At 43.7% G+C, this 13,737-nt stretch overlaps 1 protein-coding gene across 1 annotated transcript; it reads right to left on the minus strand.

Annotated features, from left to right (window-relative positions):
* Window positions 1-10,269: 10,269 nt before the first annotated feature.
* On the minus strand, window positions 10,270-13,107 carry CXHXorf66 (chromosome X CXorf66 homolog). The gene is made up of 3 exons (XM_030306314.1): window positions 13,020-13,107; window positions 12,204-12,360; window positions 10,270-11,161 (listed from the first exon to the last, which is right to left on the minus strand). The coding sequence occupies exons 1-3, from the start codon at window positions 13,105-13,107 to the stop codon at window positions 10,270-10,272; spliced, it is 1,137 nt and encodes a 378-aa protein (XP_030162174.1).
* Window positions 13,108-13,737: the final 630 nt, after the last annotated feature.

A 13,737-nucleotide genomic window follows, 5' to 3' on the forward strand; every position in this document is an offset into this window, starting at 1 on the left:
TTTTGAGTTTTTCTGTGCGCCTTATATTTCCTTAGTGTAGTTACACCATGACCTTTGGCATATTTTAAAGGAAGACGCGTGCTTATTTCCATTTCTTCCTCAATCGCAGGGATGGCAAATCTATGGCACATATGTTGCCACTCCCCACTTCCAAGTTCATAGCAGACGGTGCTAGTCAATCTTGGCACTCTTTGTCACTGAATTTGGAAGCAATCCCATAATCTTTTGCAATCCAGCCCTCTACACAGCTATGTGAATAGCTCAGCGATCACCCGAGATGGAAGTCATTTGCCATTCTGGTCCTAACCTTAAGCGTTCTCACCACGTCTTAGTCGAGGATCAGTGGTGACAAGGAGTCGCTACTCATTCAAACCAGTATAAGAAAGGGGAACTTATTATAAGAATACAACAGACAATTGGGCATGCAAGCTGGTGCAGCCTCTCTGGAAAACAGTATGGAGGTTCCTCAAAAAACTACAAATAGAACTACCCTACGACCCAGCAAGTGCCCTACTAGGCATTTATCCACGGGATACAGGTGTGCTGTTTCGAAGGGACACATGCACCCACATATTTATAGCAGCACTGCCCACAATAGCCAAAGTATGGAAAGAGCCCAAATGTCCATCGATGGATGAATGGATAAAGAAGGTGTGGTATATATATACAATGGAGTATTAGTCGGCAATCAAAAAGAATGAAATCTTGACATTTGCAACTATGTGGATGGAACTGGAGGGTATTATGCTAAGCGAAGTTAGTCCGTCAGAGAAAGACAAAAATCATATGACTTCACTCATAGGAGGACTTTAAGAGACAAAACAGATGAACAGAAAGGAAGGGAAGCAAAAATAATATAAAAACAGGGAGGGGGACAAAACAGAAGAGACTCACAAATATGGAGAACAAACTGAGGGTTCCTGGAGGGGTTGTGGGGGGGGGTGGGCTAAATGGGGAAGGGGCACGAAGGAATCTGCTCCTGAAATCATTGTTGCACTATTTGCTAACTAATTAGGGTGTAAATTTTTAAAAAGTTTAAAAAAAAATTAAAAGAAACTAAAGGAAAATCGAAGTTACCACGTTCAGAAAACAGTCTTGCATTCATAATAAAACTTTATCAGTCAAAAAAAAATACAACAGACAATATCACAAATGTTTGGGCTGTGAAGCACAGCCAGGCAATAGTGTAATTAAGACTGGAAATGCCAGAAACAGGTTGCTTGCTTTTTCCCTCAGTGACCACACAGTGTCTCTGTTCTACGCTTGTGTCTCTCTTTTGACTGTCATCTACTTTCCACCTAACATGCCTTCCCAGCCCTACTCTACATGTTATTTAATTCAAGCATCCATATAGTTCTCTCACTAGAGTCTCTGTGTCTCTTATTGGAAATTCTCAAGAAACAAAATCTGATGGCCCAGGGGAGTAGAATCACACAGTAGGAAGGGCTGTCCCTCTCAGAGCTATGAATACGCCAGGTTAAACCTGAAGAGGCTGGCTAGCAGATTATCTACTCTGCTCACGTATGTTCTTCTCTGTATCCTCCTTGAGTAGAATTGCCAGATGCAATAGAGGATGCCCAATTAAATTTGAATTTCCCATAAATTATGAATATTCTTTGACAGATGCATCCAAAAAAATTGTTCATTGTTTATATGAAATTCCACTTGACTGGGCATCGTGTATTTTTATTTGCTACTTCTGGTGACCCTATCCCCCCTGAGTCTTCCTTTGGAGTCACCCCTTGAGCTGGTCCAGTGATATGTTTTTCTAGTAAGTCAATAGCTGTTACCCTTACAGTGTGGGTAAAAATCCTACACTAAAATATCTCGATTAGAGATTCAGTGTAGCCACAGGAGTAGTGCAAGTTTAGAATATTGCATGTTTCACTATTATTGGCTCTATTTTTGAAGGCTTGCTATTTTCTTTCAGGCTGACTTTGTATAGTTTTTTTGGGGGGGGGCGGGGCTATCTCATTCACAGAATAGAAGCTGTTTGGAGATAGAGTCTGACTGATGTTATGTCTGTGTACCTCACTCAACAGTGTTCGGAGCACCACGAATATATAACAAATGTCACAATTTCAAAAAATAACTTTCCTGTAAGAGTTTCTTTTTTTTCTTAAGTTTATTTATTTATTTCGAGAGGGAGAGAACATGAGCAGAGTTGGGGCAGAAAGAGAGAGAGAGGGAGAGATAGAATCCCAAGGTTCCGTGCTATCAGCACGGAGCCCGACGAGGGGCTTGATGTCATGAGCCTCAAGATCATGACCTGAGCTGAAATCCAGAGTGGGACGCTTACCTGACCCACCCCGGCGCCCCTCCTGTAAGAGTTTCTTAAAAGAAGTTGAAGTGGTATTGACCAGGGCTTGTGGCTCTTGGGGAGGATTTGTTTAGGGTTTTCAGCCCTACTCATTCCTCTTCAGTAACCAAATCGAAAACAATGTACTGACTACAGAGGACTGATTTATTTATCAGTGGCTGGCCAAGACCCAGTAACCCAACAGAGTGCTCTTTCGAGATCGATTGTAGATCCCACTGTTACCCTTTCCACTTCAAAACGGAGCCCCCAACTTTCCACTGGAATTGTAATCTTGGGACCAGCCTGCCTATTCATGTATGGAGAGAGTGTCTACTTGTGTCACATACCCAGTCACAGGTTATGCAGATAGCATGGCAAAGACGGGTCACCCTTCAAAGGAGCGACCTTATCTACTAGGTGTGAGTGACCTAATGCGTGTTAAACTCTTTACGGTCAGATTAGCCACTCCTTTTCCTGGGGAGGAAGGAGTCCGCGCAAATGATGGGGTGTAAAAGACCCTCCTTCCCTAGCACCCCCTCATAGTTGTCTATTATTTGATCTTGACTATTCTTTAGGCAGTAGCAATCTTCACCAAGTGTATTAGTTTCCTAGGCTGCCATAGCAAAGTATCACAAACTGGGTGGCTGAAACAACGGATATTTATTATCTTACAGTTCTGGAGGCTACACGTCCGAGAATCAAGGTATCAGTAAGGTCATGCCCCACCCCCTGAAGGCGCTAGGGAAGGATCTTGTCCAGTCCTCTCTCCCAGCTTCTGGTAGTTTCTTGGCTTATAGGGGCCTGACTCCAAACTTCACATGGCATTCTCTCTGTTTGTACATCCGGGTCCAACTTTCCCCATTTTTTAATAATACAAGTAATATTGGACTCTACTATGCTGTGACCTCATCTTTAATTATACCTGCAATGACCTGATTTCCAAATAAAGCCACATTCCGAGGTACTGGGGGCTCACCATATAGATTTGGTGGAGAGGCACGATTCAACCTGTAAAGGAAGGTATTCCATCATTCATAAACTGCGTATCTCTTGCAACATCTCCTGGATTTGTTTCTCCTCTTTTCTGAGTACTTCTTACAGAATGTTTCACTGTGGATGTTTGTGTGGTAGACCGGCTGAGGCCTTACATGTCTGAATAAAACTTGATCCACATTACCTGCGGTAGTACAACGGAGGGACACAACAAAACGTGAGTTTTAGAAAAGGAAACTAAGGGGGCGCCTGGGTGGCTCGGTCGGTTAAGCGTCCGACTCTTGGTTTCGGCTCAGGTCATGATCTCTCAGCTCAGGTCATGATCTCACGGTTCAGTCCATGAGTTTGGGCCCCCCCACCGCCCCGTGGGGCTCCCTGCTGTCTGAGCAGAGCCTGCTTCCGATCTTCTGTGCCCCTCTGCCTGCCCCTCCCCCGCTTCCACGCATGTACATGCTCTCTCTCAAAAATAAAGAAAAACATCAAAAAAAAAATGTGTTCATAAACACCAAGGAAAAAAAGAAAAGGAAACTAACAACATGTGGCATATATGCGGGACCCCTGGGATGTCGTGGTCACACAAAAATGCTTTTTCCATCCCGTTCGGCCTCAAGTACCTACTCAATGAATAGGGGAGATGTTCTTTGGAAAATTGGCTACAACATAAAAGCGGCTTAAAGCTCTAGAGTAACCTAAAACTCTATTTTAGACATGTAGAGTTTAGTGCATGGTAACAGGAAATGAAACAAGAAAAGTGGGTTGAATTAGAGAATGGTAGTCCAGACTGGTTTGTGGACTGTCTACCACTCTAGCAATTGTCGTATGGGTCCTGAAACAGCTTACCCCCCATCACTTCAATATTTTTAGTGGGTATGTAATGTGTTCTCATTATGTCCTATAGTAACCTCGAGAGATCAGCACAGAAAGCTTTATTTCCAACAACTTCGCTCTGTCAGTGCTGTTCTTTCAACGAAACTAAGGTCTATTAAAGAGACTTGTTCACGACGGAGATATATTCCTGTTGCCAACAAGTGTCACTTATTGCGAATAATCTATAATATCCACCACTGGTTTTGTAGTACATTAGAATTTTCTTTAACTTTGCCGTGACTGCCTTTCTACTTCTCTAGACTAACATGTAGAAAAATGAAAGGTGAGAAGCTCAGTCACATTCTTGTGTTCCAGTTTGTAGCCAAGCAATCAAGGAATTTGACGTTGATTTTCTTATTTTACTTACCTATTTTTTAAGAGTTAAAATTTTTTTTTTACATAATCTCCATATCCAGCGTGGGGCTCGAACTCACAACCCTGAGATCAAAAGTCGCATGCTCTACTGGCTGAGCCAGCCAGGCGTTCCTGGATTTTCGTATTTTGCAAAACGGCAGAGAAAGTCTAGATATGATAGATACAATCCACTCTTAATATTTCCAGGACTTTCCAGCCATTCGTTATCATAGGCCTTCGTTTCTTCTTTTACTCTTTGCAGTTACCCGTCTTTGGTCATTTCAATAAGATATTGAAAACTAGGGGGGCACCTGGGTGGCACAGTCTATTAAGCATCTCACTCTTGGGGCACCTGGGTGGCTCAGTCAGTTAAGCGTCCGACTTCACCTCAGGCCATGATCTCACGGTTCTTTGGTTCGAGCCCCACCTCGGGCTCTGTGCTGATAGCTCAGAGCCTGGAACCTGCTTCGGATTCTGTGTCTCCCTCCCTCTCTGCCCCTCCCCTGCTCGCACTCTGTCTCTGTCTCTCTCTCTCAAAAATAAATAAACATTAAAAAAATCTTTTAAGCATCTGACTCTTGATTTTGGCTCGGGTCATGATCTCATGGTTTGTGGGCTCGAGCCCCATGTCGGGCTCTGTGCTGAGTGGCTCCTGCTTGGTATTCTCTTTCTCCCTCTCTCTCCCCTTCCCTGCTCTCTCTCACTCTCTCTCAAAATAAATGAATAAACATTGAAAAAATATATTAAAAAATCGGGGCACCTGGGTAGCTCAGTCGGTTGAGCATCTGACTCTTGATTTTGGCTCGGGTCATGATCTCATGGTTTGTGGGCTCGAGCCCCATGTCGGGCTCTGTGCTGGCAGCCTGGAGCCGACTTGGGAATCTCCCTCTCTCGGCCCCTCTCCGACTCGTATTTGTGCGTGCCCTCTCTCTCAAAGTAAATAAAACAAACTTTTAAAAAATAGTGTATGTTACTGGGAAAGTAGGTGACTAAGGGAAGGGCTTGATGATGGAGGATATACATGAATTTTTTTCATTATCAGCAAATTTCTACTATTCAGAGAAAAATGGCTATATTGTGTCTATATTTTATTTTTTTAAGTAAAATACTTAATATGTAACACTTATGGCAATTTATTTTTTCTCCTGCAGCCGTCTTTGCAGCGTGTTATTTTGATTCAGGCACATGGGATTATTCTAAACAAGGAGAGCTATCTGAAAGTTCTTAGACGTAAGTTATAATTAGCCCTTGCTTATTTCAAAAATGGCCCTTTCCATGCATGGTATAAATAATTGCAAAACTAATTAATCATGCTTAACCCTTGTTTTCTAAGGTCGCAGCAGCACCGGGATAATTGAGGGCTGTGTATGAGTTACCATTAAGGAGAGACTTGGCCAAACCTCCAACGTAGCTTTTTCTGACTTCTATTTTCCTTCTTTTGCTGCTTTTAATTTTTAGGGATTGCACACAGTATGGCAGGGACTGTAGGATTTGGGGAATCGATCAAGCTGAAGACTTTTACTAAGTCCCTGCTTAACACCACCATAAACATCCCCCCTGTGTGTCACTTCTTTGTGGCCGCTTAAAAGATCTGTGACCCCCAGCCCCGCTCAGCTGGCCTCCCACCTCTGGTAAAAAGTGGTCTTTTGCTGAAGGAGCATTTCTTCAGCTCTTCCCAGCTCCTCCTCCCCACAGGAGGGTAGAAGAGAGGATCTCTAAGCATCCTTTCAGCTCCATGATGGTATAGTTCCATGCAGAAAATATATGTGAGAAATGTTGGAAATCTGACCTTTTCACACCTTTTTTTTAACTGATGGGTTTTGCTTCTTTTTAAGTTTTTATTTATTTATGTTTGAGAGAGAGACAGAGTAGGGGAGGGGCAGAGAGAGAGGGACAGAGAGAGAATCCCAAGCGGGCTCTGCAGGCGGGACTCGAACTCAGGAACCGTGAGACCCACGACCGGAGCCGAAACCAGGAGTCAGCTGCTTAACCTACTGAGCCACCCAGGCGCCCCAGTGATGGGTTTTTAGAAAGAGCTTTACTAAAGAGAAGGAGCAAAATATGATTCATTTCAGTCCCATGGCCAGGAGTGAGGTAGGAGGTTTGGAGACGAGTGTCAGGAAGGTGGATTCAACAGAAAGAGAACGGGGATGGTCTGAGAGCGAGGGGCCGTGCTTGAAACTGGCTTCACGGTGCCTTCTGGAGAACGGAAATGCAAGGGAGCCGCGAGCCCACCGAGCATACGCTCCTGACTTGCTGAACAGAGGAAAAGGAAAAAGAGTGAGAGAGAAGGAAGGAGTAAGGTGCCAGGAGAGATGAGGCAAGGCTGCAGGAAAGGCAGGAAATAGAAATTTGGGACTCTCTTACTTAAATCAGGACATTTCCAAGAAGTGCTAAAGACTATCTCTTGTACTGATAGGACTTAGTTCTTTTATTTTTTAAAGATTTTTTAAATGTTTTTTTATTTATTTTGAGAGAGAGAGAGAGAGAGAGAGAGAGTGGGGGAGCGGCAGAGAGAGGGAGGGAGAGAATCCCAAGCAGGCACAGAGCCCAATGGGTGGCTCAGTCTCACAAACCTTGAGACCATGATCTGGCCAAGAGTCTGACACTTAACTGACTGAGCCACCCAGCACCCCAGGACTTCATTATTTTAATTATTAGCTTGGGCAAGTTTCCACTGGTAAATTTTTTTATTTTTTATTTTTTGGCTAAAGTTCTTCTCTGACTCATGGTCCATATATATATATATATTTTTTTTAACGTTTATTTATTTTTGAGACGGAGAGAGACAGAGCATGAATGGGGAAGGGTCAGAGAGAGAAGGAGACACAGAATCCGAAACAGGCTCCGGGCTCCGAGCCGTCAGCACAGAGCCTGACGCGGGGCTCGAACCCACGGACCGCGAGATCGTGACCTGAGCCGAAGTCAGATGCTCAACCGACCGAGCCACCCAGGCGCCCCTCATGGTCCATATTTTTATCACTTATTCTATACTGGCTTTATGTGTGAAGCCCCCATTAATGCATTAGGATATTATATATTGAATGAGCTTCAAATATTCTCCAGATTCCTACTCTATAATTAAGTGTGGTTGAGAAAGGAACATGGATAGTCATGCAGATAACTTGTTCTTAAGATGTCATTATCATTGGTTGTCACTGGCAGTTAGTCATTTTAATTAGATATTAATATTCAGAGCTTTTAAAGTATTACAAATCTCTAGTCTTCGAAATGAGACAGGGAATAGAGCTTAGATTGGTTTTGCCTAGTAAGGCATTGGTTGAATTTAAACTGAAAGCCATACAATTTCAACTTTTACTGTTTTCTAGTCTACTAACAGCTCAGATTAACTCTAAAATTGTTGTACAGTATGAAGCCAAATTAGCCAATAAAATTTTAATTTTAGTCTTAGATGCTGGCAAATGCTGACGAACATGATCTGAACAAAGCAGCCATAAAAAAAAAATTAGGAGATAGATGAGGAGATTTGAATACTGTCTAGACAATTGTCATTAAGGAATTATTGTTAATTTTTTGGTAAGACAATGGTATCGGGGGCATATATATTTTTAAAAATAATCTCTATGCCTGATGTGTGGGGCTCAAACTCACAACCCCAAGATGAAGAGTGTCATGCTTTGTGTGCCTGAGTGGCTGAGTTGGTTGAGGGTCCGACTTTTGATTTGGGCTCAGGTCATGATCTCGTGGTTTGTGGGGGCCTGCCCCAAGTCGGGCTCTGGGCTGACATCGCAGAGTCAGCTTGGGATTCTCTCCCTCTCTCTCTCTCTCTCTCTGCCCCGCCCCCCCCGCCCCCGGCTTGTGCACACATGTGCTCTCTCTCTCTCTCTCAAAATAATGGTTAAAAATTTTTTTTGAAAGAAAAACTGTAAAGAGTTAGGATTTTTGTGGGTTCGAAAAGCCTAGTCGTCTAAATTTACAAATACAAGTGAAAGTTACTATTAAAATTTTAAACTATTTACTACGAAAAACAGTTCAAACATACACAAAAGTGGATAGCGCAAGTAGTGTAAAGAACGCCCACATAAGTAGTGTTCAGATTCAACAATTATCATTACATGGCCATCTTATTTCATTTTATATTCTTATCCTTTCCCCTTCCCATGTATCTAAAAGATGACTTTCAAAATACATGCATGCAGGGACACCTTATGGCTCTGTCAGAGGAGCCTATTACTTTTTTTTTTTAACGTTTATTTTGAGGCCGAGAGAGAGCCTGACGTGGGGCTTGAACTCAGGAACTATGAGATCATGACCTGAGCGGAAATCAAGAGCCTAACCAACCGAGCCTCCCAGGGGCCCCCGGAGTTTGTCTTCTTTTAAATTTTTTTTTTTAATGTTTATTTATTTTTGAGACAGAGAGAGACAGAGCATGAACGGGGGAGGGTCAGAGAGAGGGAGACACAGAATCGGAGGCAGGCTCCAGGCTCCAAGCTGTCAGCACAGAGCCGGCGCGGGGCTCGAACTCACGGAGTGCGAGATCGTGACCTGAGCCGAGGTCGGCCGCTTAACCGACTGAGCCACCCAGGCGCCCCCCGGAGTTTGTCTTTTAAAAAAGGGTAATGCCAGTAGGAAATCAAGTCTGTAGCTGCCACGGCGTTTCTTACTTATTTATTTTTATGTATTTTCTTTTGGTTGCTGTGACCTGATTTTGTTGAATTCAACATTTTCCTTTAAATTGAAGAGTCATTGACATACAGCATTGTATTAGTGTCGGCTGTACAACATACTGCTCCCATATTTACATCCATTAGGAAATGGCCACCCCAATAAGACAGTGGTATTAGAACTTGTATGTATGTAGGTATGTATTTTTCTGTCAGATTTTTCGTTTTTATTTATTTATTTTTTAATTAACTGATTGCTTTATTTTTTAATTTCCCTCCAAGTTAGTTAGCATCTAGTGCAACAATGATTTCAGGGGTAGATTCCTTAATGCCCCTTCCCCATTTAGCCCATCGCCCCTCCCACAGCCCCTCCAGGAACCCTCTGTTTGTTCTCCATGTTTGTGAGTCTCTTCTGTTTGGTCCCCCTCCCTGCTTTCATATTCTTTTTGCTTCCCTTCCCTTCTGTTCATCTGTTTTGTCTCTTAAGGTCCTCATATGAGTGAAGTCACATGATATTTGTCTTTCTCTGACGGACTAATTTCGCTTAGCATAACACCCTCCAGTTCCATCCATGTAGTTTGCAATACCTGTTTTATTTTTTTTTTAAATTTTTTTTTTCAACGTTTATTTTTATTTTTGGGACAGAGAGAGACAGAGCATGAACGGGGGAGGGGCAGAGAGAGAGGGAGACACAGAATCGGAAACAGGCTCCAGGCTCCGAGCCATCAGCCCAGAGCCTGACGCGGGGCTCGAACTCACGGACGGCGAGATCGTGACCTGGCTGAAGTCGGACGTTTAACCGACTGCGCCACCCAGGCGCCCCTGCAATACCTGTTTTAGATTGGCGTGTGCCTGTATGCTCCTGGTTCCCATTCCAGTGAGCAGATCCAAGTCAGATACATCGAAAGAGCCTCATGCCTCTAAAATGCAATAATAATTACAACAAAAGCATTTGTTACATCATGCGTTTATTTATCATTTTTTAAATCACTTGCTTCCCAGATGGATAGGAGTAATCTCAATGACGATTGCAAATAGATTTCCCACTATCAGTGTTTTAGAAGACAGTGAGCATGAAAGAGTTGGTGTAAGTTTGCTTCTTCACAGGTGGTTTTTCTTTTCACTGAGTCCTTAATTATCCTGGATGCGTTCAGGGGTGGCCTCGTGTTTCATGTTGCAAATAATGGTTACCTCCCTATCACTGTCATTACTGTCATGTGTCGTAGTATCACTGTAGCTCACATTGCCACGGAATACGTTGTCTCTGTAATCTGCCTTGAGAAAGGACTGGGCGCAAGGCTTCGCTTCACTTGGACAAAGTGGGTTTTGAGCATTTCTGTTCTGTGCCTCAGAAATATTACTGATCAAAGGCTCAGAACTTTGGCAGACGAGACATCTTTCCTTATAGCGCCGGCAAGGCTTGATTAACTGAGGCCTCGATAACATGTCTGCGCTACGGGCACAAACTGACCCTTTGAGTTTACGATGTCTAGGGGACTTGGTTAGTTTCTGCACACTGGATCGCTTGGGTGGCGAGATGCGACTTTGCGGGTGGGGTGGACAAAGTGGCTTGGTTGGCCTGACTGCGTATTGCAGACCGGCCGGCCGGGGTGGCCTCGCTGCCTTATTTCGGTAGGATGAAGTGGCCTGACCAACTAGCTTATGGGCACGAGCTGGCTTATATGGCTTTCCCAGATTGCGTGTTCGATATGGCTTCTCCAGGTGCGATGACTTGAATTTTTTTACTGAGCACGGTGGCCTTTTCTTCCTTTGACTTGACGGCTTGTTGAACTTTTGTGTACTAGAGGACACACACAGCTTTTCTAGACTCGAGGGCCCGACGGACTTTTTTGTGCTGGATGATATGGAGGACTTTTCCGGACATGAGACACTAGATAACTTGTCTATAGCAGACGGCAGGGATTGGTTTTCTAGACTGCATGTGCTGGCTGTCTTGGATTCGCTGAATGACATTTTGGATGGTGGTGTGGACAACTTGGCTGGCACACCTTCTTTCTTGAGCCTGGAAACATAGAAAACTTAGAATACGACAATTTAAAACAGAAGTACTATCGCTATCACAAGACACAGGCTACTATGTCAACCTAGACTTTGGTCTTTTTTTTTTTTTTTTTTTTTTTTTTTTGCTTCTAGTAGGAAAAGCAAACACAGGAAGAATTGGAGTGTGGTGAAAGCCGCGACTCAGGTTACAGATATGACTTCATGCTGAAGGCTTTTTATTTCTGTTAAGAGTATTTCACTCTTTCATCCACATTACTTCACCACGTAGCCTGCATAGGGAAAGACACAGAGCGGTTTCCAGTCTACCATGGAGAAGGACAGAGGGAATTTCACTTATTCTGAGAATTAAACTTGAAAACATAAAAGGCCGCAAGTTGAGCAGCAACTTCTACACAGCTGTCACAACGTGTCATAAGAAACAAATAAACTCTTTAGACCGGAGTCATTCTTTCCTGTCATCTCTACGCCATCGCGTTATCTATCCACGCAGATTTACATTCACGACATCCCTCGAACACTACAGGGGTAGAGCACTGGCTATATGTTCGTCCTCAGTCCTGGTATTGGGAGATTTTTAGGGAACTACTATATCAGGGTCAGCCTGACCCTCCTATATGAAAGGCAGGGACTGAGATTATGAGAACAACAATGGTGAATGATGTTTCATGCCATTAGGTCTTAAAATGGTGACCGTCCAAGAGGTTTCATTGTTTTGGGAATGCAAAGACCCCACTCCCTGTCACTCCGCTTCTTCATTCTCCCTGTCTTGGTCAGATAGTCAGGCCCTCTTTTCCTAGACTCAGTTTACAATGAAATGAATAGCCTGGGGCTCGGCTGAACCCTCGATGGGACATAGCTTTACAACAGGCTAAAATTGCTAATGTACTTGAGAATATTTCAGAGCTGATGTTATTGAAGTGGAGTATCTACCCACGAGATGAGCTCTTTAGAAGTCTGGGGTTCACGGGACGTGACCACAGCACCCACAAAGCCTCCGCGATGCGTACACACACGTACTCTCAATTTAAAGGTGCAAAACTTACGTTTCTGCCTTGGGCGCGTCGTCGCTCAGACAGTTGTAATGGATGAAACAAAAACAGGTGAATACGAAAGCTATAATCATACCACCAATGGTGATAACCAGTAGACGTCTCCTGAAGACGTCCAGTTTGGTGTCCATTGATTCGACGTGTTTGGCTCCTGTCAAAGAGATTATATCCCCAGAAAATGTGTTAGATAATCCAGTTTTCTTCCATTTGATAGCGGTTTGCCACTCAGGGTCAAAATCACACCTTTTCCGCGGTGATTTTGTTAAAGCGTGGCAAGCGTTCCCCTGTCAGTTTCCTCCCTCTACCCCATCCCCAGCCACAGTCTAGAAGCCAAATCTGGGAGGTATCTCTGGCTCATCAGTACATTCCCTGGGTTATCCCTGTATCGTGGCTTGCTCACCCCGTTCATTACCTAGGTTTTTGAGTGTGTGTATGTCTTGCGCGTATGAATGTACTTGAGTGTTAATGTTTGTGTGTGAATGGGTATGGTGGAGAAGGGTCGGGACAAGAAAAACTCTTGTTGAAGTCTGCTATGTGTTAAGTGCCATGCCAGACCGAGGGCAGATTGAGGGCAGGTTGAGGGCAGAGGTTGGTGGATTGGGTGGGGAAGGGGAGTGAAGGGGGACAACATGTCTGTACTCTTTCTGCTTCTGTGTTCCTTGGGTTTTTCACACAGAACTAAAACCCTCAGGTATTTTCCTGGTAACACCCAACAGACAGCAGATTTCTTAAACACGGCTAGCTTGTCTAAGTGCTCGAGTGTATAACATAATAGAGCATAATTTCTAAATTTTCAGGTTAGGCACTTACCTGTGGTAGGAGATCCATAACTTTGGTTCGTATCTAAACAACTATTTGTCCAAATAACCAAAAGCAGGACATAAATAAAAAGATTCATGTCCAGGGCTTTGTTCAAATGTTTCTTCTACCAAGGAAACTCCTGTATTTGAGACGGCTCAGCCTGCTGTAGGAGTTTATGACATCATCACCATTTGTGACATGTTCTGACAACATACTCTCACCATGGAGAAGGATAAGCTCGTGTGTATAAATATTATCAAATGATTTTTTAACAACTTGTTTCTCCTTCCCATCAAATAGTCTATCAAACTCAAATCAAAAAAGTTGGGGCATTATTAAAAACACAGAGGGAGGGGGGCGCCTGGGTGGCTCAGTCGGTTGAGCGGCCGACTTCGGCTCAGGTCATGATCTCACGGTCAGTGAGTTCAAGCCCCGCGTCCGGCTCTGTGCTGACAGCTCAGAGCCCGGAGCCTGTTTCAGATTCTGTGTCTCCCTCTCTCTGACCCTCCCCCGTTCATGCTCTGTCTCTCTCTGTCTCAAAAATAAATAAATGTTAAAAAAAAAACACACACACAGAGGGAGGTATTTAGAGAAGAGAGTGAAAAGGGGATTTTGCCTTAGATATTGAAGAACTATTCTGACTTCTTAAATGGTAAGGAGGCCATTTGCAGCCTTGCCACAGTAGTTCTTAAAGTGTTATAGATGAGTTAAATCATCCTGGGCATAA

This window comes from Lynx canadensis, chromosome X (genome assembly GCF_007474595.2).
Source record: "Lynx canadensis isolate LIC74 chromosome X, mLynCan4.pri.v2, whole genome shotgun sequence".
Taxonomy (NCBI): Eukaryota; Metazoa; Chordata; class Mammalia; order Carnivora; family Felidae; genus Lynx; species Lynx canadensis.